The following is a 25,076-nucleotide window of genomic DNA, read 5'->3' as shown; positions in this document are numbered from 1 at the left end:
TTTTTTTTTTTTTTTTTTTTTTTTTTCCAAGCATCTCTCTCTAGTCAGAGAAACTGAAGGTCTGGCCAAGCCCAGGTACCAGTTACACCAACATGGTTAAGGCACGTGAATGTCCATAACTAACAGTGCCCAAAGGAGCAAACTGATCATTATCACATACAGCTGCCTCTGAATCATAACAAGACACCTTGACCACTGTTAGCACGCCCCTCTCTGATGTCAAGCAACTTTAGGAGATGCAGTGCAACTCTGCCCTGGCTCCAGCTCCTGCATTTAGTCACTGGTACTTGCCAAAGGCCAACTGTTTACCTAGGTAGCAGGATTTGGGGTTTGTCTTTCTTCTCCCTCTCATACATTCTCAGGCAGGAGCATCCCGTTTCTCACCCTGTCCCAGTGAAACCTTTCACACTTGGAGTGTACTGGGAGCCATGGCACTTCCAAAACGTGGTAGAGGTGGGCAAAACACACCTTCAGTACTTGCCTTTGGTGGATGACAGCTTTTGGCCTTTGGACTCTGTAGGAGAAGATAGGTGAACTTCCCAAAGCCAAGGCCAAAATGCTTTTCAGAAATATTTTAAAAATGGTGCTCCTTTTATACCAGCCTGTTCCCTACAACACTAAATCTAGAGCTGAGCAGTCACTCAACAGTGACCACTTAAAATGTGAGTGGAGGCAGTGCCCCACATTCCTGGCACAATGTAGTTAGCAAAGCAAGTATGAAGATGATCTGAAAACCTTCCCATTTCCTGCAGTACCAGCACAGACTGGAAGTCAGGAAGCTGTGCTTAGAGGAGCAGAAGTATCTCATGTCCTTGGGCCAGTAAGAGCAAGGGAACAAGCCAGGAAACTAGAATGGGTAGGAGGCAGGGTTTGGAAAGATGAATGCAGAGTTCTCTTCTATGCTTATGAACTCACCACACGAAGCGTGCTCAGTTTGGGTTGGATTTGGCCATAGAGCCATGTCATCCAGCCTGTGCAGCCCTCCAAGGGCTGGAAAATTTGGTGTGTCCTGGGAGGAGGGGGCAGTGTTAATGGTTGCTTCCCTCCCCCCAAATTTCTGAACCTGTGGGGAGCCCATTGGACTGAATAATATGGCCCTGCATGCCAGATCGTACCAGCATGTGGCCTGATCCAGGCATGTGGGGTCAGGTCAGTTTGTAGCCAGATCTAGGTGTGTGGGTCTAGGTTCTTGTGCAGGAATGCAACCACGGACTGACCCCATGTGTTCACCTCACACAAGATCCAGCCCACAGACTGACCCTGTACCACCCATCTGGTTCCCAAGGCCAGAAAGTTGGACACCACTGCCCCACACCACACCTATAAACCTGGATGTGCTTAACAATTCTATACATATATACTTAGGGACACATTTTCAGAAGGTGATAAAATGTAGGCAGAGCTGTGACACTACTTGTGAGTGTAAAGGGGAAACTGTTGATGTAAAGACGACATATTTATTTCCAATATTATTTACTGCGGAAAATTTCCCCAGACTGCCTGTGCCAATGTAAGACCATGAATTACACAGTATGGGTGGAATCAGAATTAGACCAGTCACTTCATGCTTTGTGTCCCTCCTCTACTATGCACTTTTGGGTGTGAGGCAGCACCAGGCTGTGATGCATCAGGCTAGCTGTCAAATCAGAAGCAGTGTAGCCACATTAGTGCAGCACTATGCACAGTTTAATAAGCTCTGCTTCTCAGATTCCTGCAGTAGTGTAACTCGCCAGTAAAAGCACTGTACTGCACTAGTACAGTGTGTTTACATTAGAAGCTTGTACTTGTTTATTTGCTCTACTAAGCTACAGTGCAAATGGCCTTTGTCTTGATAAGCCCTTGGTTCTACCTGAATTAAGTTCCAAGCACTTGTAATGTTCCATCTCTGTGTTTAAGGGGCACCTATCTAACCTGGAGAGACAGAAGGAAGACAAGAAACGCAGGAAGCATGACTCCCATAAATCATCATTCTATGATCCAATCAGTGACCAGGAAATGGTGGACAAAGTGTTTGGCTTTTTACCTTCCATGATTGGCGGCCAAGAAGGGCAGGCTCCTCTGGGATTTGAGGTAAATAGCAACAAAGAAGTAATAGGCCAGATTCATGCTTGGTGCAATGAAATGTTGCTCAGTGCGCTTTCATAATGTGAAAACAAGAGCAGGGACCAGAAGAGAAGAGGTAGGTAGATTTGCCTTCTTGAGTCATGCTTTTGGCATCATGGGGTGAAGGTCAGTCAATGCAGAGTTAGTAACAGCTTCTGTGTTTGTTCCATTCCACCAGCAGCCCCAGGCAAAACCTATCTTCACCAGCCTTCAGTTCTGCTTCCAGGGTTTGTTCCCTGTCTGTATTTCTCTGGTTAGCCTGGTACAGTTTACACAGTTGCTGGTATATATCTACTTAAAATCAAAGGCAAGGAATATACTGGTCTTTATTCAGCTTGGGTGGTAGTGCAGCCTGGGTGTGGTCTTTGTTCTGTGTATGCTACTGTCAGTGTGGGGAAAGATTCCAGGAACAGCCCAGCACCTCCAGCTCACATGAGATGACCATTGGGACACTGGGCCCTCCATGTACTTTGCAAAAGGACACTGCTTAGCAGGATGTAGCAAGAAGGTGAAGAACATTCTTCCAACCTCTACTAGAAAACATGAGCCCAGCTCAGGACTCCCTCTGTTGCATTTTGTCACAGAAGTTGCCCCTGGCTGAAGGTCCATGCTTTGGCAGCATCCTAACAGTTAGGTCTGGTCTTCTGCTGAGGCCCTTTCCCTCAGAGAAACCTGCTGTCTCGATCTTTGCATAAGGCAAGACAACATCAGGAGGGCTCCAGGAAGTACAGTCACTTGGGAATGCAGGTCCTTCTTGCAACTTTAATTTCTTCATACCTCCATTGCTTTGGGCTTCTTCCACTCTACTGAGTGCCCTAGTCAGCCAGTTGCCCAAGATAACATCATCTGGAGTCATTTCTACTCATTTCAGAGGATGGCTTACATGTCTCTACTGAGACGTAACTCATGCATCAATGACCATGTTGAAACAGCCTTGGTTTGCAGTATGTTGGATATATACTGAATGCTTTAACTTTAATGTCTTTAATGCATGGAGAATGGTAGGATTCTGAAAACTTTAGCACTGAAATATGTGCTGACACCTGGCCTCATGGTTAATGCATCCTGGCACTTTTCCTTTGCGTGTCTCTTGCAATGGAAGAGTGCAGGAAATGGAGGACTCCAGGGTTCCAGTAAGGGTCTCTAGTCTCAACAGAAGTTTCTAGTACCCTGTACAACTCAAGGGCATGGAGCAGGAAGGGGAGGAGGCAGATAGATTAGAATGACCTAATAAATCATTCTCGAGGTCAGTAAGGGAAAGAGGGATTTATAGGATCAAGAGAGTGTCTGGATATCCCAGTGAACTGTGGTCCAAGACCAGCTGTGAATCATGCTGCAATGCTCTGATAGATGCCTAGGTCTCCAAGAGCACAGGTGGGCACCACTCCTGATGCCCACTGCCAGCTGATAGAAGCAATATTGAGATTAGCATGAGAGACACAAGGCTGGGACCCTCTGTGGGTTTTTTTTTTGTTTCCTAGCAAGCAGGGAAGCTGAAAAATCATAATTTGAGATGGCAAAGAAACAAAATTGTGCTCTTTTTCTATTTTATATGCAGGACCTGGAAACAAAGAGGGGCAGGCTGGATGAGGTGGATCTGGATATGGTTCCTATGAGTGCTGAGCTGGAAGAAGAAGACGATGACCTGGCAGAATACACGTTTCCAAAGTTTGCAGCCACTTACTTCCAGGGATCCTCCACGTACACGCACATCCGGAAGCCACTGCGTCACCCACTACTCTACCATGAAGAGAAGGATGATATCCTGGTATCATGTTCTTTCTGTGCAACATTCTCACTATGCTGGCTCCCCTAGCTTCCTTCCAAATGGCCTGGCATGCCCTGAGAAGGGGAGCTGGGCAGGGAGACGTTAGAGCCAGAGGCACCTGATCACAGGCATTGCAATAGAACTGGTCTCTTCCATGGGTCTGTCAAAGCTGCTTGCCTCTGAGTCTCTGCATCCAGAAGTAGGCATTGCATTGCCTTCAAAATGCTTTGTGCAGCAGGAGCTTTCTGACATCAGAGGCTCCTGCCATTTTTCTGCTAGCTGTGAAGTAGCTCTAGGTTCTCCTTTGACCTCTGCCACTGCCTTCTGACTCAGACTGGTGGAGTGGAGAGAAAAGGCATCAAGGCTCACACTTACTCCTGCTGCCTTTTAGTAAGCCCGTCAGTGAGGTGGGCAGGAGAAGAGAGGAGGTTCATGCTTTCCTGCTGTGACTGTTCCAGCTGAAGGGGAAGTGATTATGGAATTCTTCCTTGGTATAAGGCAGCCTTACAAAATGAAGGGCTCTGTCCTGAATCCTATAATGCTACATAGGCTACAAACACAGGTTGCATTTCATCCAGGAGAAACCATTTTCTTCTGGGACAAAGTGCAGTTGTTCAGATGCCCATGTCCACTGTCCTTGGACAAACCCTAAAAAGGTTCACAGGATAAGAAGTGTTAATGGTTTGTCCCAGGACATTGTGAGGTGCATCTGAATGGTTGTTCCAGAACTGCATCATTGAATCGATTATAGTGAAGCAGCAGTGAATTCAGCTGCTCACTAAGCCCTGAGTGGCAGAGTGATGCGTGTACATGCCAATCCCAGGACTTTTCTGTTCTGAGACAAATATAACACCTGTTTCTAGCCATAAAATCCTCTGTTCCCAGCAAAGCCACCTGAAGCATCACGCACCATTCTTTCCATATAAGGGCACAAGTGTTGCTCACCTGTAACCTGAGGGACTACAGAGATTCCTCATTTGAATAGTGAGAAGGGGCACAGGGTTTTACTCTAGATGAGGGCAGTCAGAAGTCCTACCTCTGTGTAGATGTAACTGTCTACAAGTGGTAGGGTGAGACCTTGCAAGATCTGGCTGTGTTTTCTGCATTTCTAGGCCTCAGTAGCAGTGTGGAACATTATCCTGCGGTTCATGGGTGATCTTCCAGAGCCAGCAACCTTTGCTAAGAACCAAACCAGCAAGAGCAGCTCTGTGATGACACAAATATATGACACACTTGGCAAGAAAAGCCGGGTCCAGATGTTGAGCAATGACAGTCCAGATGTGGTAAGAAGGAAAATTCATTCCTCTGTATTGTGCTGCTATACAGACTGGTGAGAGAAGCAAAGGGAAACTTTTAGGCTTCTGTACTTCAGTAGCATCCATAGAAACCTTTCCATTGGCAAGTCATCTTCCTACGAGGAGGCTAAATAGAGCTATAGATGTTGGCTCTACAGCTGTCCCAGTTGTAGAAATCTCTTTGCCATGTGGCAGGATGCCCCTTACAGTGTAACACTCATTGAGAATAAGCACGTTCTTATCCTGAACTGAAGCACTCTCAGTAGTACTGAAGGTTGCCATCTAGCCCTGATCAGATGGTAAGGGCAGCTCTTGTGCCCTGAGAGTGGGATTTCAGAAGTGTCAAGCACTGGCTTCATCCTGCCCCTCTTGAAGTTATGGATAAAATTTTAATTGACTTTGATGAGAGCAGGGATAAGCCAGTGTTAAACACCCTTGGTGTTCAGAAAATTGCATCTGTGGTATTAAGTAGCTGATGCTGAGAAAGCTACTCGTACTTGTCAGATGGTGAGGCTACATGCGACTCCTCAGCTCAGCGGCTGAAGGTTTACTGCTGCCAGGGAGTCCTCATACTTTACTATTCTTTTTACCAAAGACATTGCCTCAGCAAAATTAAATATAACAGGCTGAATCCTAAACTAGTGCAAATCAGTGTAGTTTCACTGAAGTCAATTCTGATCTACACCAACTGAGACCCTGGCCCAGTGTTTCTAGATTATGTTGTTGGGAAGCAATAAAAAGGCCTGGTCATTGGTGAGAGACACTGGGCACCATGGTGGGTCTCTAAAAAGGAGAATATTTGCTTCCTGCTTGCTGTTCATTAATTCACTGGTCTATACTGTGTGATGGGGATTCCACTCATTGTCTACTATGATATTGTCTATCTTAGAGTGAATACAGAAAGGATAATAAAGTCCCAAAGGCTATTTCGTCCATGAAGCTGAAACGGTCTTCCAAGTTAACAGGAAAGGTGAGTGGTAGAAATACAGTTTTCTCCCCAAGTTTTTTTGTCCAGTCACCTGCTCCTGCTTGATGATGGACACTGAGGCTTCTTCTGCCCTGGCTAAGAACTCCCTCCCCTTTCAGCTTGGGTCCAGCCTTTTTCTCTGTGCAAAACTCCTGATGTGTTTTGCTTCTTCCCATAGAAGTTTGTACTCCCTGCACACTAGCTGTCCATCCCCTTCCTTTGGCTCGTCCTGCTCCTGCACTTCTACTGCACAGAAAGACCATTGCTATTGATAACTCTTTGCATTGCAGTTCTGGTAGAAGATCCTGATCTGGAACAGACCTCATTGTTCTAGGTGCTGAACTAACCTTGTGAGAAAAGTTCTTCCCTGGACAGTTTGCCATCTTCCCTTTCTTATACCCAGGCTTGTTCCTCCAGCACAGAGATCTCTGACCTTTTTCCACTCACAAGTGAGAAAGTTCTTTGCCCTCATGTCCCCTGAACATGTGCTAATTCCTACCAGGCTTACACCATTTTTTTCCAGGGCTTTTCTGAAGCCTCTGAGATAATCTCTCCCCTCAACCCCCTTTACAAAGATATCTAAGACTTTTCTAACCCGTGCTACTGGGAGACTTCAGGTTGAGTTTCCTGTTCTCCCTCACCAAGATGCTGTGAATTAGAGCTGGTTGGAACACAATAAATGTCACAAAAATGTTTAAATGGCTTCCACTTTGCAGTGTCAAAAACAGACCAGTTTCCACCACTTTTTGTACAACATGGAAACATAGTGCAACAATATTATTGAAATTCACTGTTTACCAGTGTAGTCAATGAAAAAAGTTTCAAAAATTGTTTTGCTAGAAAAGGTGGTAAAAAGCTTCAAAAGGCATTAAAATCAAAGGATTTGCCAGAATGTTTCATGTTTTGAAAAAGGCTGCTTGTAAGAGAGCTATTTTTTTTCTCTGAAAAATGTCAACCAATTCAATCATGAACCCTGTTTATATGCATGTCCATGTAAACATACAAGTGTGTGCATATTTACATATTTGCTATTTAAGGTGCTGTTTTATTCTCCATTCCCAACATTCAGGCTTAGGTTAGAAGACAGCTGTTGCTGGTATTTTATTGTACTTTTTAAAGCAAGCTGTTCTTTTAAAAAAGTAATTACAGGAGCAAGTCCTTAAGTCAATCACTGTCTATGAACAGTTGTGTTGAGTTTATAACATAGTATAATGCACTGGCTTTGTGAATGAGGAAAAGTGGATCCCCTCTGGTTAAGGGAATGGGACCTACCACTAGCATTGGCACAAGTAGTAAAGGCCTGTGTATTTGAAGCAGGAGGACTAGGGTTCTAGTGTTGGCTCCCTGGTGTACCGTAAGTTGATGTAGAGCACAAATTAGTTCTACTTGTCTACCAGTGATTGTTAACAGGGTGCCATGGCACCATGTGGTGCCACAAGGTTCTCTGAAGGGGGCTGTGAGGGATGTGGAAATAAGCAGATAAATGTAGATATGGGCTTGTCCCTGCCTGGCTCATCTGCCACTACCACTGCCACACCCCTCTAGTGAGCTAAGCACTGTAATATATAAATCAGTTTAAAATAAATGAAATTAGTTTAATATAAATTGGGTGCCACTCAATTAGAAAAAGTTATGGAAGGATGCTTTGAGTCCAATGAGGGGTGTCCTGAGTCCAAAAAGTTCAAAAACCACCAGTCTAGACTTTTACATGTCCCATATCATAGTGATATCTGGGTGCAGCAGGTTTTTTCTTGCTATTACCAAACAGGGACAGCAGACAGAGAAAAGCAAATGGAACCAGCTAGCTGGCCATGTACAGGGGTTGCTACATCCACAGGTATTTTTTATTAACTTACACTGAGGAGAAGAAAAAGATCAGCAGCATGCAGTTGCCAAGGAATGTATTAGGCAGGGAGTATTCTGGCCAATAATACAAGAGCAGCGTTGAGAGCTCTGCCCTTCTTTTTCAGGTAACAAGTCATCTGAGACATGGGGAGGAGCTATTCCAGGAGGAAAGCATGATCTCGGACAGGCCTATGTCTAACCTTGAAAAAGTGCACTTCATTATTGGCAATGCGATCCTGCGCCCTGCCATCAGGTAGGAAACCCTGAACTGCACATCCTGGGCCAATCTCTTGCTGGTACATGCACTACCAGCACCTCCTTCCCAAATCCTCATAGAAACTCAGACTGACTTCCTAGGGATGAATCTGTTTTCCTGGAAATGGAAAGCCTTTCCCTAACCGCAGAGCAGGTGTAACCAGCCAAACATGCCTCTACCTAAAGCTAGAGGAACAGCTGTGAGGATGCATGCCCTTTTTCACACCCATATGCTTGCCAGATGTTCTCTGCCCCAGGTTCATGACCTCAGTATCTGGAACATATTTTTATTTGCAAGCACCACAGATACATTGTATTTTTTTTAGTATGTCATTCTTTACCTTTTCTTAGCCTAAGGGCATTTTCCTTATAGCTTTGCTTCAATAAGAGATGGAGATCCTCAGCTGATATAAAACTGTCATGTGCCTTGTGTTCCCCTTTGTACCACCTGCCTCATATCTGCCCAGTGAATGGAAGAGATGGTTTTAAATAATTATTCTCTCTTCTGGAACTTTTTGCTTTGATGCTTTTTACACTTGTGTCCACTATCTTTTAGCTGAATTTTTTAAAGTCACACTGTCATGTCACTTACCTCATCTGCTCCAGGGTTAACTCCAACATTGACTGTGAGTTTTCTTAAAGCCTCTTACACAAGGTCTTAGTCAACAGTCTTATGTTTCTTCTTCCTGAAGCCAAAATCACAATTTCCTTCCATGGCTTCATTATAAGTTCTCAGTCTAGCTGGGTTACAGATAGCTCAGGTGTGCTAAATGGGCTGTAATCACACTTACAGCTGCAGTGCAGATGGCTCAATCGGTTGCAGTCCTCCTGATTACATGTCTCTCGTTTACAGAGATGAGATCTACTGCCAGATCTGCAAACAGCTCACTGAAAACAGCAACCGGAGCAGTCATGCCCGAGGATGGATTCTTCTGTCGCTTTGCCTTGGCTGTTTTCCTCCTTCAGACACATTTGTGAAGGTACTGTGCTCACGTAGCCTACAGCAGCTTGAAGACCTCACCTGGTCTGGTTCCTTGTTTGCTGTTTTATTTAGATAAAAGAAGTCAAGTTAACTATGTAGTCACTATAGCAGCTGGAGATGGGCTGAATCCAGGATTTCTCATACATTTATATTTGTTGGTACTGTACACTTAATATTCCCTGATACCTAAACACATGAATCAGATCCTCAGGTATGAGTCAGTGCAGCTCTGTAAAACCATTGATCTGGCTTCATTTGAATTATTCTAGATTACTTCAGTGGAACAATGTTAATTTGCATGTGGTAGAGGTTTGGTGCATTCTCTATTTATTTATTTATTTATATATTTATTATGGAGTGTAGTGGGGGCAGGAAAGAAAGAACTGCAAGGAGTGAAATTCAGGAGCAACTTCTTTACCAAAGAATGCATGCATGTGCATGCTCCTGTATTTGTGAGTACACTTACCCATTCTGCAATTATGAAGCACTGTAAAATTATCTTGAGGTGGTTGTCCTCACCCTTTCTGTAGCTATCAAGAAGTGCTCCTTGTCTTTCCCTGTATTTGTCCCTGTAAACCAAAGAACTCACTTCAAAAGGGACATACGATGAGCAGGCAAAACTAATCCTAAATATAATTCCATTTAAGTCAATGGGGCCTGAACCTTAGCTCAGACATGTGAACTTAACAATGGCGTATCTCCACTCACTATTTCTGTGGAGTTATTAGTAAGATCAAATGGTGCAACTCCACCCATTACTTCAGTGGAATAATTAGTATGACCTGATGAAGAATGTCTTAAATTTGAAAGCTTGTCTAACTTTATCTCAACTATATAGTTGATCCAATACCCTAAGAAATCCTTGCCTCTGAAATCAAAATGACACCCATGGTCCTATGACCCCATGGATGAATTCAACACAACAGGCTTTATTCTCATGTTGGTGCTAGTCAGAAGTAACTCAACTTGAGGTTAAATGAAAAGTTGGGATAAGAATCACATGTGGTGTCTCTAAGGCTAGGGACAGACATTCAAAAAGCCCGAGCCTGAATTGATTCAATCTTTAAAGATTAGTCTAACCTGGCTAGGCTGAACTTGTTTGTAACTGTACAGACATTCCCTCTGGACTGAAGAAATGCTGGCACATGCCTGTAGTGGCTCAAGAAAGAAGCAGCCCTCCCTTCCCTTCCAGAGCCTTGAGCTGAGGAGGGGTATGGCCAGGCCCTGGCAGGATGCTCTGATTAGGGAGGGGTTCTCACTTATCATGACCAGCCCAGCAGGGAGTTGCTAACAGACCATTTAGCAGCCCATCAAGAAAACAAAAGCCTCTCTCATTAGTTCAAGCTTTTAAACCACTTTTTTCAAGGAAGGAACAGAGGGACATTACCAGCTGACCCACTGATTAGCTCCAAAAAGCCCTAAGTGGACACTGTCCTGTCTGCCTTTGTCCTGTCTGCCTTACATAGACACCTCTCAGCATTAACTAGCATACCAAGTGCTGGCTATGGTCCGTGCTGTGGGAGAGGGAAGGGAAGAATCCCTGCTTGAGCACGGAGTGGTGGTGGGGGAGAGGGGGCATGGGAAAGCCAGACAGACACTGCTGTGCCTGTAATCTCTGCCAGAGCTCCAGCAAAGGAGCAGAGCTGTGGAGCCAGCCCTGCTGCAGAGCAGAGAGCCCCGCCCAGGGCTGCAGAGCATCTGGGATGCTGGAGGACTCTGGCTTAAGTTAAACAAGGAAGGAGTCTTAGATAGACATTGCATAAACCGGTTTGACCCAAATCAGTTAAGTCAGCCAGATTTATCTCAAACCGGTTTCATCCATTTTCAAAATGGTTTATGTGCAATGAATGTCTGTTCTGTTACAGGTTTAAACAAATTTCTGATCACTTAAACCAGTTTACATGTAATGTCTGTCTCTAGCCTAAAAGTTCCTTTACATCTTGCACCTCTTCTATATGTCTTCCTGGCTTGCCTGGGGTTGTAACTGATGCTTTAGAAAAGGGTGAAAATCTTGTAATGACCCCGCCCACTTCTTGGGAGAACCACGTAATTCCTGATGGCCAAAGATAGGACACTTGGCTTCCTGATGTGTGAAGCTTGCATGCTTCTTCTAGGCTGACTCATGGCTTCAGGGAACAGGTTAAATTACCAGACTCCCAATGTCAATACCTAAATGTGCAGACCAGAATAAGCAATTCTGCACAGACCTTGGGCCTCCCTGCAAGCAACTGAGCTCTGTGTGCCACTACTTACCTCTGCAATGCCACCTCCCTTGAATTTCAGTGAACTGACAGGCTCCTGGGAGCCCTGCAGGAACTGAGGAAATCTTTGTGTGTAACTGCTTAGCCTGACTAGGAACTGCCAAGAAATTCTCAGTTCATTTGATTCCAATCACAAAAATGAAGCACTCTTGCAAGTTGCTTTAGGACAACAAAGTTCATTCACATCCATTCTACAATCTTCAGTGGGTTTGCAGTGTTTTCCAACTGTCTTTTCTGCTCTGTCCATCCAGTACCTGCTGAACTTCATCCAGAGAGGCCCCCCCAGCTATGCACCATATTGTGCCGATCGGCTGAAACGTACCTATGCCAATGGAGTGCGGGCAGAACCTCCTAGCTGGCTGGAACTCCAGGTAGCTGCTTCCTCGTCAGCAGGTTCTTGGTTACATCAACCTGGGCATTCATTCATGGTGAACTCTATTTATTTATCTGGACTGACTGATATGTCTATGTCCAGGGGGTGGAAATCAGCTGCAGAAGGACTGAGGGCTGGCTAGGTTGCTGGGGTACACTGTCAGACATGTCCTGGTCTGTGGCTATTCATCCAGGGATGGATCCAATGAAGGAAGTGATTACTTGGATGTTAGGAGCTACAGACACCTGTCAGGTGTCTGGTCCCTGGAATGGGATCCAGGGCCCTGTGTTAGAAACCTACACCCCTTGTGCAATGCATACAGAGAGCTGGGTGCAGAGAGAGCTCTTTAATCCAAAAGATTCCTCCAGTCTCCAGGGGGAAACAGAATTTTCCTTCCTCTAGTCCCTTTTATTCATTTAACTTTGCTACAGGCAACAAAGCAGAAGAGACCCATTGTATTTAATGTCACCTTGATGAATGGCCAAAGCATCACAGTCCCTGCGGATTCAGCCTCCATTGCCAAAGAGATCTGCCAGCTCATAGCAGATAAGATCATGCTGAAGGATATGTTTGGCTTTTCTCTCTACATTGCTGTGTATGACAAGGTAAAGCTATGACATCCACCCTTAAATCCTCAGGCTCCATCCAGGGGTTTGCTCAGCCCTGCCTATAGGGAGATCCTTTCTCCATGCCCTGGGAGCTGATGCTCCATTTGGTCATCAGTAAAGCTAAACCTACCTTAGTGATGTGGAACTTGCATACAGTGGGTGCATCTACACATGCATTAATACACTTTAGTTAATGCGAATTAAATCCAGTACCTCTTCCATTGTGAGGTACTAGGAAAATGTGCATTAACTTGGTTATTAAGTGACATTTACTGTGCATTAGCTTATTCTAAGCACATTAACTAAAGAACACAGGCATTTATACACATACTTTTTTGTCCTGTGATATGCCAGAGATCCACCGCTTTAGAGCAGACTGGATTAATCGATTAATTGAGTCTGCTTCGTACACGAGCTGAGGCGAACTGTGCTGCACCACATGCAGTTGTATAAGCAGCAAAATGCACATAGCATGCAGAAAATGGCAGCGGTGACCTTTTGAACTAAAGCACCACCGATGCGTGTTAGTTCAAAAGTGCACCACCACCATTTTCTCAGTGCTGATGCACATTTCACCTTTTATAGAACTACAGGCATCACAGCAGTGGGCACTTTTCAAAGTGCCTGGTGCTGCAGCGCTTGCATGTGTAAAAATGCCCCATGGTTTTAGTGACACTTCAATATGCTTTAAAATAAGCTAATGCACATTAAAAGTGCAGGTGTAGAGGTACCCAGTACGTCCTGAATTTAGTCCAGTGTATGAACTGGCTTCTGCAGGATTTTTCCGTTGTTAGCTAACAGGGGAGATTTAGACATCTGGTTTGCAGTTTAGTGAGTTTCAATTATTTCCCTAAAATGGACTGTCCTTTTGCTGTAAGGTTTGGTCATTGGGCAGTGGCCGGGATCATGTCATGGATGCCATCTCCCAGTGTGAGGAGCTGGCGAAAGAAAGTGGTGGCCACGAACGTCATGCCCCATGGCGCCTGTATTTCCGGAAGGAGATATTCACTCCCTGGCACAACTCCAAGGAAGACCCAGTCAGCACTGATCTCATTTACCACCAGGTCATTCGTGGGATCCGGTTTGGAGAATACCGGTGTGAGAAGGTGGGGATCCTTTTTTTCTCCCTGTGTAGGAATGGTAGAACATAAGGACTTACCCCAGGGATATGCAGGGAGGGGGACAGACCCTGTGGGGATTGGAGGAAGGTTGTCTACAACCTGGCTTCTCTGATGAAGGGTGTCTACAGTTTGGCCTCTTGCTTTCCAAATGACTGCCAACAGCCAGACCAAGACCTGCACAGGTCTCCAAACCAGCCTGGCTGAAAGCAGAGAAGTTAAAGTCCCCAGCCTGACTCCAGTCCATGCTATGTTGGGTATGGATGGTAGGACATGGATGTGTCTCCTCAGGCATCTGTTAACCAGGTGGCTTGTTGCAGGAGGAGGATTTGGTGGAGATAGGAGCAAAGTGTTGCTACATCCAGTTTGGGGTTTCCATCCGGCATGAGCTGGTCCAGAAAGTGCTCCAGGACTGTATCCCAGTACGGCTGCTGAAATCAAAGTCCCAGGAGAAGTGGGCAAGCCTCATAACGTATGCACATGCCAAGGTGGGGACCTCGTATAGTCCTTTGGATTAACTGATCTTGACCATCCAAGGCTCTGTGCTAAGTCCTGACTTCTGCTTCCGTCATCAATACCAGTTATAATGTGCTTCTGTGGTGAGATTCTGCAGGGAGAGAACTGGCTAGTACCCAGAGCTGTCAGGGAATAAGGACAGACAAGTCTGGTTAATTGCCCCATGTAATTGGTTTGGGATGATTGAGAAAAGGGGCCCACACTGGTTCCCATGAGATTTGCCATGAGGCAAAAAGATACCAGTTTATACTGGTATCCACTTGCAGCACTTTTTCTTAAGGAGCTCTCATTATGTCCAACTTTGGCAATTGATTCAGGATGGACACTGCAGAAAATGGCTGTGATTATGAACACTATGCTGTTCTTTATCTGTGACACAAGCCTTATTGCTTAATTGTAATATTTATACAGCACCGAGGGTGGGATAAATACTTAGCATTCAAGTCAGGAGCAGAGCTCCCTGTCCAGTGGAGCACAGAATCTCAGTAGCTGTGTGTGCCATTAGCCCTGTGTAAGCAGGATGGTGTAAGACAGTAGAAAATGCTTCTGGTTCCTCATTCTGCAAGTGCACATGTGGCCAGTCTTGCAAAACTCTGAACTCCCTTCATTCTCTACGCAATTCAGGATAGCTGAGGGCTCTCTGCATGATCAGGCCTGCTGTTTGTCTATCCTCAACCTTTGTGCTTTGGTACCTGATACACAGGATCTGAACTTAAGAAGTCATGGGTTTGTTCTTGTGTTGCAGGCCCCTTACACACAGGACCAGCTCTCCCCTCAGAGTGTGAAAGAGCAGCTTGTGGATTTTGCCCGTTTTCAGTGGCCTTTGCTGTTTTCTAGGTTCTTTGAAGTTACCAAATTTTCAGGTAATCACGGCAGCCCAGGAGCAGGTGAGAGCCTGGGGGTTAAGCAGAAAGGAGGGAAAGGGATGAACAGTGTTTATGAGAAGGTATTTTTACATTTGTAGGGCCCAGTCTGCCCAAAAACCACTTTATAGTGGCCATCAACTGGAAAGGTATCTGCTTCCTTGATGAGTCAGAAAAGCGGCTCCTTGAGCTTTCCTTCCCAGAAGTCACAGGAATCCACACCACAAGGTGAGTCTCTTGTAGGCGCAAGGTCTGAAGGAAGCTGCTGGACTCAACAAGGGGTTTTCCATGTAAGATGGAGTTCCAGTTCCCTTCCCAAAAACCAGTGTGGTTAGTTGGTCTGGGTCTGGGTCAGCATCCACTAGTGGGACATGTTTTAGGAAGATTTTGGTTGAATGAACATAGTGATTAAACATGCTCAGTCAGTCCAAAAAAACTTCCAGGACAGAACTAAAGTACAGCGGAAACCTCTGACTGAATGAACTCACTCCAAAGAAAAATGTTTTTTTCAGTGCCAAGAATGATGTACCTTTGTGGAGAAACATGGGGAACCTAAGCCAATGTGTATGTTAGTACTGTGTTTTATATCCACCTGCCAGATATCTTCCTCTCCACACACCTACTTGTGAGAAGGCACTTGATAGGAGCTCCCAGCGCTTGTTGGCACAGAGCTGTAGATGCCAGAGCTGTGCCTGCACGCCGCTAAAAGGTCACAGAATGTTTCCAGATGTTGTGCTTTGTGATCTACAGGGCAGTGAAGTCATTTGGGCAAAGCTGCACGCTCATGACACTGCGGGCAGAGGAGTTTGTCCTGACATCTGTCCACAGTGTGGTCATCGCTGAGCTTGTGGTCATGTTTCTGGAAGGATTGAAGAAGAGGTCACAGTATGCTGTGGCCATGCAGGAGAACAAGCCCCAAGGTAACTCTGACAGTATGTCATGTGGGCAGGAAGAAATCTTGGACAAACCCATAATAAATGTTTGAAAGAGATAAAAGAGAAGCAGAAAAAAATCTGTGAGATCAGTAGTTTGCTCTACTAAGCATCAGTTGTGACCAGCATAGCAACGCAATATTCAGGGAGGCAGGGTTTAGGACTCTTTACCTATCTATGAACTGACTTTCCTTTTCCTTCTTCCTACATATGGATATTGTCTCTGAAGCCCTCCATGCTCCAGAAACTCAGCTTGCCTGTACAGGAGCTTAGGACTTAACTATCTGGGCACAGTCTCCATAGAAGCTCTATAAGAGCTGAAAGCCTAGAGATTGTTGTGAAAAGCTGTTGACTGAGGGAGGAAGTTAGCATGCAAATGCCTTACTCTCCCAGTTCTCTCTGGATGGGTTTATACCTCAGTATTAATGCAACAGTTCGTACCAGTTTACTGCTCCCAGGCACAGTGTTTACATGTGTGCTCAGGACCACAGCATATTGAGCCAGGGCAGTGGAGCCCCAGCTGGTAGGGGATCCAGAGGGTCAACCTGCCAGCCTGGAGCTGCTCCTACCAGGCTCAGTGTGCTGTGGAGGGCCTGGTGGGCACAAGGGTGCTACAGTATGGGGCTAGATGGCAGGCAGCCCTGCATTGTAGCACCCTCGTGCCCCAGCCACTGTCTACACATACAGAGGCAGAGTAAATAACTTCACCATAGGACAGTACTTGTATCAAGCAGTACTAACCTACAGTGGAGTTAACTAGCTTACTCTAACCTAATAGCCTTGCATGTGTAGATGGGGATGCCTTACCGAGGAGCTAATTAGGCTACTCTGCAGTAAATGTCTTGTGTGGATGTCCCCTAAAACTTATGAGCATTTTTCCCTGCATCACTGACAATCCCAGGGACAATTCTGCACTCTTTAAACAGATGCCCTGTAGAGCCATCATTCCCACAGCCAGATTCATTTTGCTTTCACTGCGGTCAACAGCGAAACTCCCACTGGTTTTAATCAGCTAGATCCAAGAAAATTGCTTTCTACTCCTAAATGAATTTGGGCCTTGCAGGTTCATTGCCTTTCAGATAGAAATCCTATAGCTGTTCTTCTTCAGCTGTAGAATCTGATCAGCACACTGTAGTTCTCTCTTGATTCCAGACCCTGCCATTCTGTCCTTCAAGAAGGGGGACTTGTTGATTCTGGACCAGGACAAAGGGCTGGAAGCAAATAACAACTGGATCTCAGCTCAGAATGAAAGGACAAGGAAAACAGGCATTGTGTCTTTGGAGGCAATCTATATCATCCCTTCCCTCACAAAACCATCTAGTCAAATCCTGGTAAGGAGCATATGATGTGAACTTAAACACTAGTAGAATGGTCTCTACATCTCAGCGATCTGAGTGGGGGGAATAATGTGACAGTACTGAAAGCAGTTATTAACTGCAGAACTAGAATATGACTTGTCCTCTCAAATCAGTTGTATTGCTGGTACCTTTCATTGGAGCAACAAATCAATCAGAATTACATGAATGGAAAAGAAAAAATCTGTAGTCCAGTGGGAAGGAAATCGGATAACATTTCAAGTGCATGCAAGGAATGATGCTCAAAATGGTAGTACTGTCACATGGCTGCTGGGGTTTGATGCTCTCTGTTTTGTGTATGAATTTGGCATGGAATTGACAGTAGTGCCTGAAGAGGGGTGTGTTGAATTGAGGATTCCATTAATAATGGACTTTTAATTTCATCCCTGTTCTGAAAGAAAATACAAACACTCAAAAGCCCTTTATCTGAAATACTTGTTGCAAACAGTCACATGATTTACTGAGCTGACTGACTAGGATTTCTGCTGATTGGTGATTATATGCCTTTGAAAGAGGAGAGTAGTTTCTTGTTCAGTGTTGATTTAAAGTAATACAGCTAACCAGGACCCAATGAAAGTTATCCCCCTAACCGTCTTCCCAGTGATCCACTCTATCTGTCCCCAGTTTTAGAGAGCTGATATATTTTCCACTGCAAAATGGAGTAAGAGGAACCAACTGGAAAAGAAAAACAAGCCAAGAACAAGGTGGTTTTCTACTGCAAGGGATGGTGCTAGGGTTGATCAAAACTGGTGCTGCTTGTCACTGTCTGTGCTTGTGTCAATGCAAGAAGGCATCACAGATACTTTCTTGAGTCTCTGTAGAGATTTATGGGGGCTGCTGCATTTCAGCAGCACAGAATAATTGAGCTTAATATAAACCCCTGGTCCTGATCCCCAACATCCAATGGCACTAATCCAAAAAGCCCATTTAGAGCCCTGCCATAGTGTGGAAGCTTTGAATGACTGTACATTTCCAGAGCTTGCTGCTGATGTCACCAGATCAGCGGAGAACAGCCTCACAGAACTCCCGCATGGAAGAGCCTGAGGAAGAGGATCCAAAGGTGAAGCCCTACACTCTGGAGGAGTTCTCCTATGAGCACTTCAGGTAAACCCCCTGTCCATGGTACTGCAGCCTCCTGCAGGGTGTGCAAAACTCCGGAAAAAAACTGGTATCTGACTGGAGTCGAATAATCCTTGCCCCTATCATGGACATAGTGGTGATTTCCCATGTAGAAGGCCTCTCTAACTGAACTTCTTCTCTGCTTCTTGTGATGAAGTTGACTCAAGTGACTCCCTGTGGGCAGAGATCCTGGCTCTTGAGCTACTAACCTCCCCTACCTGCTGCAGTACTACAGGCAGGCTAGAAGAACCTGAACTTAAATTCTCTCCTCCTCCCAGGAAGCACTCTCCCTAGTTCCAGTCCCTTGCCTGAATTTACCATGTGTTTAAGGCAGAATTGGGTTGTACAAACTTTTCGCATCTTCCAAGGTGGGAAGAAAAAAGGATATTTTTAATACACCCTTATTATTCTTCGTGCCTGCCTTCTTCCTCCTGGCAAGGTTCTTCATGTAGATGCAATATCTTTTATTAGACCAACTGAGTAGTTGGAAAAAAAGTTCTTCACAAGCTTTCAGGCACAAGCACCCTTCTTCAGGAGTAAGGGGACTCTGCTGTTGTTCTGAGATCTCCAAGGAATGAAAGAAGATAAGTGTGACAGGTGTTCAGTGAGAATGTATATAGGTGGAAATTAGGACAACAATGGATAGAGAAGGGAAGGGAGGAGGGACCGATTTGCACTCCCATTTCCTCACGGGCTTGTGTGCTCATATGTGATACTTGCCTGGGATAGAATGTGATCAGTGATTAGTCAGCACAAGACTGGCTTCCTATTTAATGTTCATGCTAATCCAGTAGATCTGAGCAATCTATTTCTGTCTCTGTTCAGGGTTCCAGAGAAGGAGTCCATCAGCAAAGCTGTCCTCCAGAAATCCCGTGGGCGCAGCCAGCTGTGGGCACACTCAAAGGAACCCCTGAAACAGCCCTTGCTGAAGAAGGTGTGTGCAGAGCCGGAACTTTGGGACCTGGCTTGTCAGACCTTCATTGATATCCTTTCCTCTTCTGCCTCAGCCAGGCACAGCCTCCTGACTCTCAGAGAAATGAAGAGCTGCCTCTGATGAATCCACATTTCAGACTCACATCCTTTGGAGAGTCCTCCAGCAATTTTAAATTTGGGCTCAGCTATGCAGAACATATGGGGTTAACATGCTCTCACTGCTCCCACCCAGGGAGAAGCCATTCTGCTTTGCTCCACAGCTCCTCCGTCCATTCTGGGGGATCCAATCAGTTTGGATGATCTTTAGTTGTTTGCTGCCAGGATGTGGATTCAATTTTCCAGCAGTGAATTAGGTGTTGTAGGAAAGGGTGATGGCTTTAACACATGAACCCAGAGCCTCTGAGCTGCTGATAATCCCCCTCTGAGAGGACTGGACAGAGTGGTGCTCAAGTGGGTCTCCAAAGAAGCCATGTAGAATAATCCTAGGGGAGACATTCCAGTGCAAGCCCCTTATCATTGACAGGTCCATGCACAGCTGCCCTTGGTGGTTACAGAAGAAGGTGCAATACTTGGCTTGGTGATGTTTATGCAGGGAGGAGTATTAGTTGACTCCGAGGAGGCAGCATAGGGTGTAGTATGTGGCCACTGCTTGTACAGCAGCGTAGTCAGTCAGGAGGTGGGAACCTGCTGGAGTGACAGCTGGACTAGAGTTAGCAGCAGTTCCAGGGTTAGCACTGGCTTTCTGATGGTGCGTCCTGCACCTGGTAGCTCTCCTTTCCCTTAACGGTGCCCTCACCCATCATGAGGTTCATGGGGGACTACCCCTCAAAACAAGCCTGGTCCTCCATGGAGATCACTGACCAGATATTTGTGGTAGCCATCCAGGAGGAGGCACTGCGGGATGAGACGTACTGTCAGATCATGAAGCAACTGACTGAGAACACAAACAGGTATGGGGCCTGTGTGTGTGGCTTGCCAAATCCTGGGGTACTAGAAGGATCACCCTGACTCCGGCCCATGATCTGGCTGCTGTTTGCATCCTCTCCATTCCCAGAGCTCTGGCTGTGGCTTTGATCTGCAGAGGGGATACTTGTGCACCTGTTTATTTTGGCAATGGGGAGGGCTGTCACCTTCATATCCCAGTTCAGCCCCTCACCTGTGTTAGCCTCTCCACCAGAATGCCAGCACGCAGCTCTTTGCTGGATCTTTTTATTGCCACTAGCTATTTTTGCTGATCACTTTACAAATGTGCACTGTCCACCTGGGAGAACAGCTCCATTACCCCGTCCAGAGTTTTTCAACCAAGCTGTGCCTCTGTTTGTACCAGTCTGTTTGTGAGGGGTGCTGTAGGACTTCATCCTCATGGAACGTATCACCACAGCAGCTCCAAGTATTATAATTATGTTAACAAAGGGGCATTTGTTAAAGCTCAGCCAGATTCTACTGTATTGCATCACTGTCCCAGTTGGAATTGCAGCTCCCAGCCAGCCATTTTCTGCCTTGCTGTTTCTCTGGAGGAAAATGAGCAGCAGTGTAATTGTATTAAGCCTTCTGCTTGTTACAGTGCAGTGAATTTTACAGGCTGTTAAACCTTGGTCTCTAATCAGGGTAGCTCTGCAGTTACTGCTTTGGTTTGCCACTGTAGCCCCAGTGAGCAATTCAGAGTGTTGAACTGAAATGCTGGCTTGAAAATAAGCAACCCTTAAAATGTGGCCATTACAGTCTCTAGTTTGCCCAGGAGCCCACATCTCTCACATTTTTTATCTGAATGTAAATTAACTCCTTATTGAAGGTGCTCTAGTTTTACAGTAGTATAAATGAAATAAAAAACTGGCTCTTGGTATATTTGCCGAGATCAGTGATTTCATCAAAATCTTCATGTAGATTAAGGGTCAGGGCTACTGGCTTCACTAGTCAAAACCAGCTCGCGGAACTTCTTGCTCATTAGCACTTCAGAGCCGTTCCGGCAGCAGTATCTGGAATCTGTCCTATTTCTAGCCCCTTCAGTAGAAGTGTTAGCTAAGTTTCAGCTGAAGAATCTTTATCACTTGTAATATGGCCAAGCCAAGCAAACCCAGCTTTGCTGACAGAGCCCAGGCTGGAGGTTAGAGAAACCATCTTTTTACATGTAAAATATGTAAATTTGATGTGGAGTTGCTAGAGACGATAACTATGGAACCCTCCCCCCAGCCCATCCCACCTTCGATGACAGTCACTTTTCACAGCAGTCATGGTCAAAAGAGAGTCAACTGAAAGGAGAGTGCCTGCATGAACAGCTGGCCAGGAACATGGGAGGACAAACGCAACAAATTTGCTACAGAAAGTATGTAATGTGCTCCAAATAAATGTGAGCTTGTAATATTGAACAGGCATGAGCAAACACTGTTTTTCCAGGAGGATGGCCCCAAAGACTGCTGCCAAGATAACTGTCAGGCTGGAGTCCATAATTATTCATGAGCTTTGCAACTGTCATGAATATTTATCAGTCTGGACTTAAAATAATCATCAGATGTGGGCTTCAGTCATTGCAGAAAAATTGGTTGCTGCATGCAGACTCTGATGATTTGCTGCTTGCTCTGTGAATGGCACAATATTGCTTTAGTGTGGAGCTGTGTTTCCTTTCCCTGTATGTGCTGTGTGGTTTGAGTGTGATTCATCCAGCTGTTTCTTTGTTTTTGTGATCACAGGTACAGTGTGAACAGGGGCTGGCAGTTGTTCTGGCTCTGTACAGGTCTGTTCCCTCCCAGCAAAACACTGCTAACACATGCCCAGAAGTTCATTGAGACCCGGCGGAAGGAGACCCTGGCAATGGAGTGCAGCCAGAGGATTCAGAGGGTGATGAGGTAAAAAGCTCCCATTACAGGCAACCCCATGTGTTCAAGGGTTCTGCATCAGGCCCCCAAAGTTATGAGACTGAGCTAAAATAACAAGCTTCTTTTTAAAAAAAATCACAATCTGGGGGGTGGGGTTGCTTTATGCTTCTTCAGCCATTAGGGGCTCACATTCTTTAGATTTTCTTCATAACCATCTAGGGTGCAGATAGAAGTTAGGTTTGTTGCATGATCGGCTCCTTGAAAGTGCTCTACAGCTGCAGAGCACTTTAAAAGTACTGGATTACAGGGCAAGTTAAACCCTCATTAAATGAGGGTTCAGATAAAGGCACTCTGAAGGCACCTTCATTAACTTCTGTTTGTCCCTGCCTGCAAGCAGGGCTGGGTTGATGCAGTCCAGCCCTGCCCCCAGTGCTTTCTCAGGATGGGAGGGGGAGAAGACAGAGGCGGGAGGTCTGTTTTAGGGTTTACTCAGCCTGCACTAGGGGGGCAGGTGGATTGGAGACCCCCTGAGGGGGACACTGCCTCTCTTGCTGGATCACTCCAAACTAAAGCTTGATCCCCCACCTGGGTAGGGAGAGGCAGGCCCCGCTGTGTGGGATATATGGGGCTATGATTCCTGCCTTGTGAGAGAAGTTAAGAGTCACCAATGGCCTCTACCTCGCATGGTCATCTGTACCAGTGTGGTTCAAACTGGGTTGTGGGTGACACCTGTTCTGCACTGGAAACTGACTGCATATGGAGCAGAAGAATGGGAGATTGAAACCACGGGACCTCAGGGGTAGCAAGCAAAAAGTGCGCTTCACTGTCCAGCAAGTGTAGTTACCCTACAGCACTGCTTGGCGGCCACATGCTGAGGGACTGGGGTCATAAGCACGCTCTCCAGGGCTTGGAATATTGCAGTCAGCTCTGGTCCACTTCACTCCCCCCTCCAGAGCGCAAGCAACCCAGTGGCAGCTGTACGGTGTGTGCCTCCCATCTCTCAGACTGTGAGAAAAGTAACAGAAGCTGAGAGAAATCCCCTTTCCCTTCCCCTCCACCTGCATACACAGACTAAGGATTTTGCTGGTCTTCTGGTTGACATCACAAATATGACCTGGCCTCTGGGGGCAAGTGGAATGACTGCAGGGATGTCCCCAAAGGATTATGTAGCCTGAGAAGAAGGTCTCACAGGGTCCCTCGGGACTCCTCTGAATAACCTGACCCAGCACTGCAGCTAGCTGGTGCTCTGGCAGCAGTATTCCCTCTACCTGTAGCATGAAAGCTTCCCTGTTTTCTGGCTAGCATGAGGTACTCAGATGCCTCAGGCCCAGGTCAGCCCTCACTCTGCTTGTGACAGGCATTTGTTCCAAAGAAATATCCCAGTGAGTGTTTTCCAGCTAATCTCACAGCTCTTTTGCCCCCGTCTCTAAGGCTGGCCAACTTGTCTGGTCTCTTTGCTCTGTCTGCCGAGGCCCAGACTCCACTGGAATGGTAACTCACGGCTGTTCCCACTCGCAGTGGGTGGGATTCCTCAGTGAGGGAGAAACTCCACTGCAAGCATAATTTGCCTTTAAATTGCCTGAGGAGCACAAGGATGGGAAAGCCATTCATTGCTGTTTCCTTGGAGGAGCCTGGAACTCTCCTGCTTCCCCACAGTGTGCGCTGGCTACCACTAGCCTCTGCTGAGCGAGACAGTCTCTTTAGAGCAGGAAAGCAGCACTTTTATTAATGAATCTGTCTCTTGCCTGGTAGCTGGAGTGCTGAGGGGGGCCAGAGAAGATGTTTTTCAGAGGCAGTTTTCTTTTTTTGATATTGAAGATCTCCAAAAATGCCCACCTGTTCTCCTCCCTCCCCATGGCTAACCTGCTTTCCCAGGGGTGGGGAAGCCACAGCACTTCCTCCGATTCCCCTTAATACCAGAGAAGAGGAAGCCACATTGAGCCAGCTGGTATATCTACACTCTTCCAGGAAGCAGGTCACCACAGCCTCTTCCCTGCCCCTCCTCTAGGCTGCTGGGCTGGGCAGCCAGTAAGAGAGTGCTGTAGGGACTGGTACTCCCTTACCCTTAGTGATTTAGGGGTGGGGAGATTTCCTAGCACAGGCTTCAGGGTAGGGGACTCCTACTGGCTCAGACCAGTGATGTTGCCCTGCCTTCACCTTGTGAGGTCTGCTCCAGTCTGATTCTAGGCTAAGAAAGTATGACCCAACACTGATGAGCACAATACGGGCCAAATTACATTTTGACATCTGGCCAGCAGCAGGCTAAATGATGTTCCATGCATTTTCTGTTCAGTTCCTCTGTCCCTAAATGAAATTCTTGCTTTACCTTAATTACAGGAAATAAGGTTTCAAACACACAAAGTGAAACCCATTCACTGTGTCAGATGCCAAGCCAAGTCCTCCACTGGGGAACACAGGCAGCCTTGTGGGGTTCCACAGACAAGCCCCAGCCTGACAGAGAGTGTTGCAGCATGTCAGATTTCCCCATTTCCTGCTGCACATGGCAAAGTATAGGAAACATTGGCTAAAGTATCAGTACCCTACAATAACAAGTTGGATTCCTCTTCACTGTAACTATATTGAGGTTTGAATGACTCAGTTTGCAGACCCAGCTCCTTTTATCCTGCAACATGATCTGTGGCATTGGCACTGTGCAGTTCCCAAGCCTCAGTAATCGGTGATTCCACATCATGATGAGAATATAATGCTTCCTGCAGACCTTCCAAGTCTAGCTCTTTCTGCTGCACCATCAGCTAAAATTTCTCTTGATGGTGCAAGAAGTAAAAGAGCATTGAGTTTCATCATTGCCTTTATTCTAGTAGGAACAGGAAGAACAGTGTCCTGTAGTCATCAAAATCTGAGGTCACAATGCTGAACACCCACACAAATAGACAGGAGAGCTACTCTGTATCTTCCAGTTAACATGGACCTTAAGACCCACCCATCTAACTAATAGCCCCCACTGTGTAG

At 46.0% G+C, this 25,076-nt stretch overlaps 1 protein-coding gene across 1 annotated transcript in view; it reads left to right on the top strand.

Moving 5' to 3' along the window:
• MYO7B (myosin VIIB) overlaps window positions 1-25,076 on the top strand; it is an 81,182-nt gene that overhangs the window by 34,986 nt on the left and 21,120 nt on the right. Inside the window, exons 22-39 of the mRNA XM_019503728.1 lie at window positions 1,897-2,070; window positions 3,662-3,871; window positions 4,984-5,154; window positions 6,056-6,136; window positions 8,104-8,231; window positions 9,087-9,213; window positions 11,728-11,847; window positions 12,281-12,454; window positions 13,336-13,563; window positions 13,896-14,063; window positions 14,837-14,954; window positions 15,056-15,182; window positions 15,705-15,874; window positions 17,039-17,217; window positions 18,218-18,345; window positions 19,186-19,343; window positions 20,090-20,243; window positions 21,981-22,136. Coding sequence (XP_019359273.1) covers window positions 1,897-2,070; window positions 3,662-3,871; window positions 4,984-5,154; window positions 6,056-6,136; window positions 8,104-8,231; window positions 9,087-9,213; window positions 11,728-11,847; window positions 12,281-12,454; window positions 13,336-13,563; window positions 13,896-14,063; window positions 14,837-14,954; window positions 15,056-15,182; window positions 15,705-15,874; window positions 17,039-17,217; window positions 18,218-18,345; window positions 19,186-19,343; window positions 20,090-20,243; window positions 21,981-22,136 — 2,771 coding nt within the window. The remainder of the gene's footprint in view (window positions 1-1,896; window positions 2,071-3,661; window positions 3,872-4,983; window positions 5,155-6,055; window positions 6,137-8,103; window positions 8,232-9,086; window positions 9,214-11,727; window positions 11,848-12,280; window positions 12,455-13,335; window positions 13,564-13,895; window positions 14,064-14,836; window positions 14,955-15,055; window positions 15,183-15,704; window positions 15,875-17,038; window positions 17,218-18,217; window positions 18,346-19,185; window positions 19,344-20,089; window positions 20,244-21,980; window positions 22,137-25,076) is intronic.

The sequence above is a fragment of the Gavialis gangeticus genome, unplaced genomic scaffold, assembly GCF_001723915.1.
Source record: "Gavialis gangeticus isolate Ggan-Ray unplaced genomic scaffold, GavGan_comp1, whole genome shotgun sequence".
Lineage (NCBI taxonomy): Eukaryota > Metazoa > Chordata > Crocodylia > Gavialidae > Gavialis > Gavialis gangeticus.
This window is presented reverse-complemented; position numbering and strand designations above follow the sequence as displayed.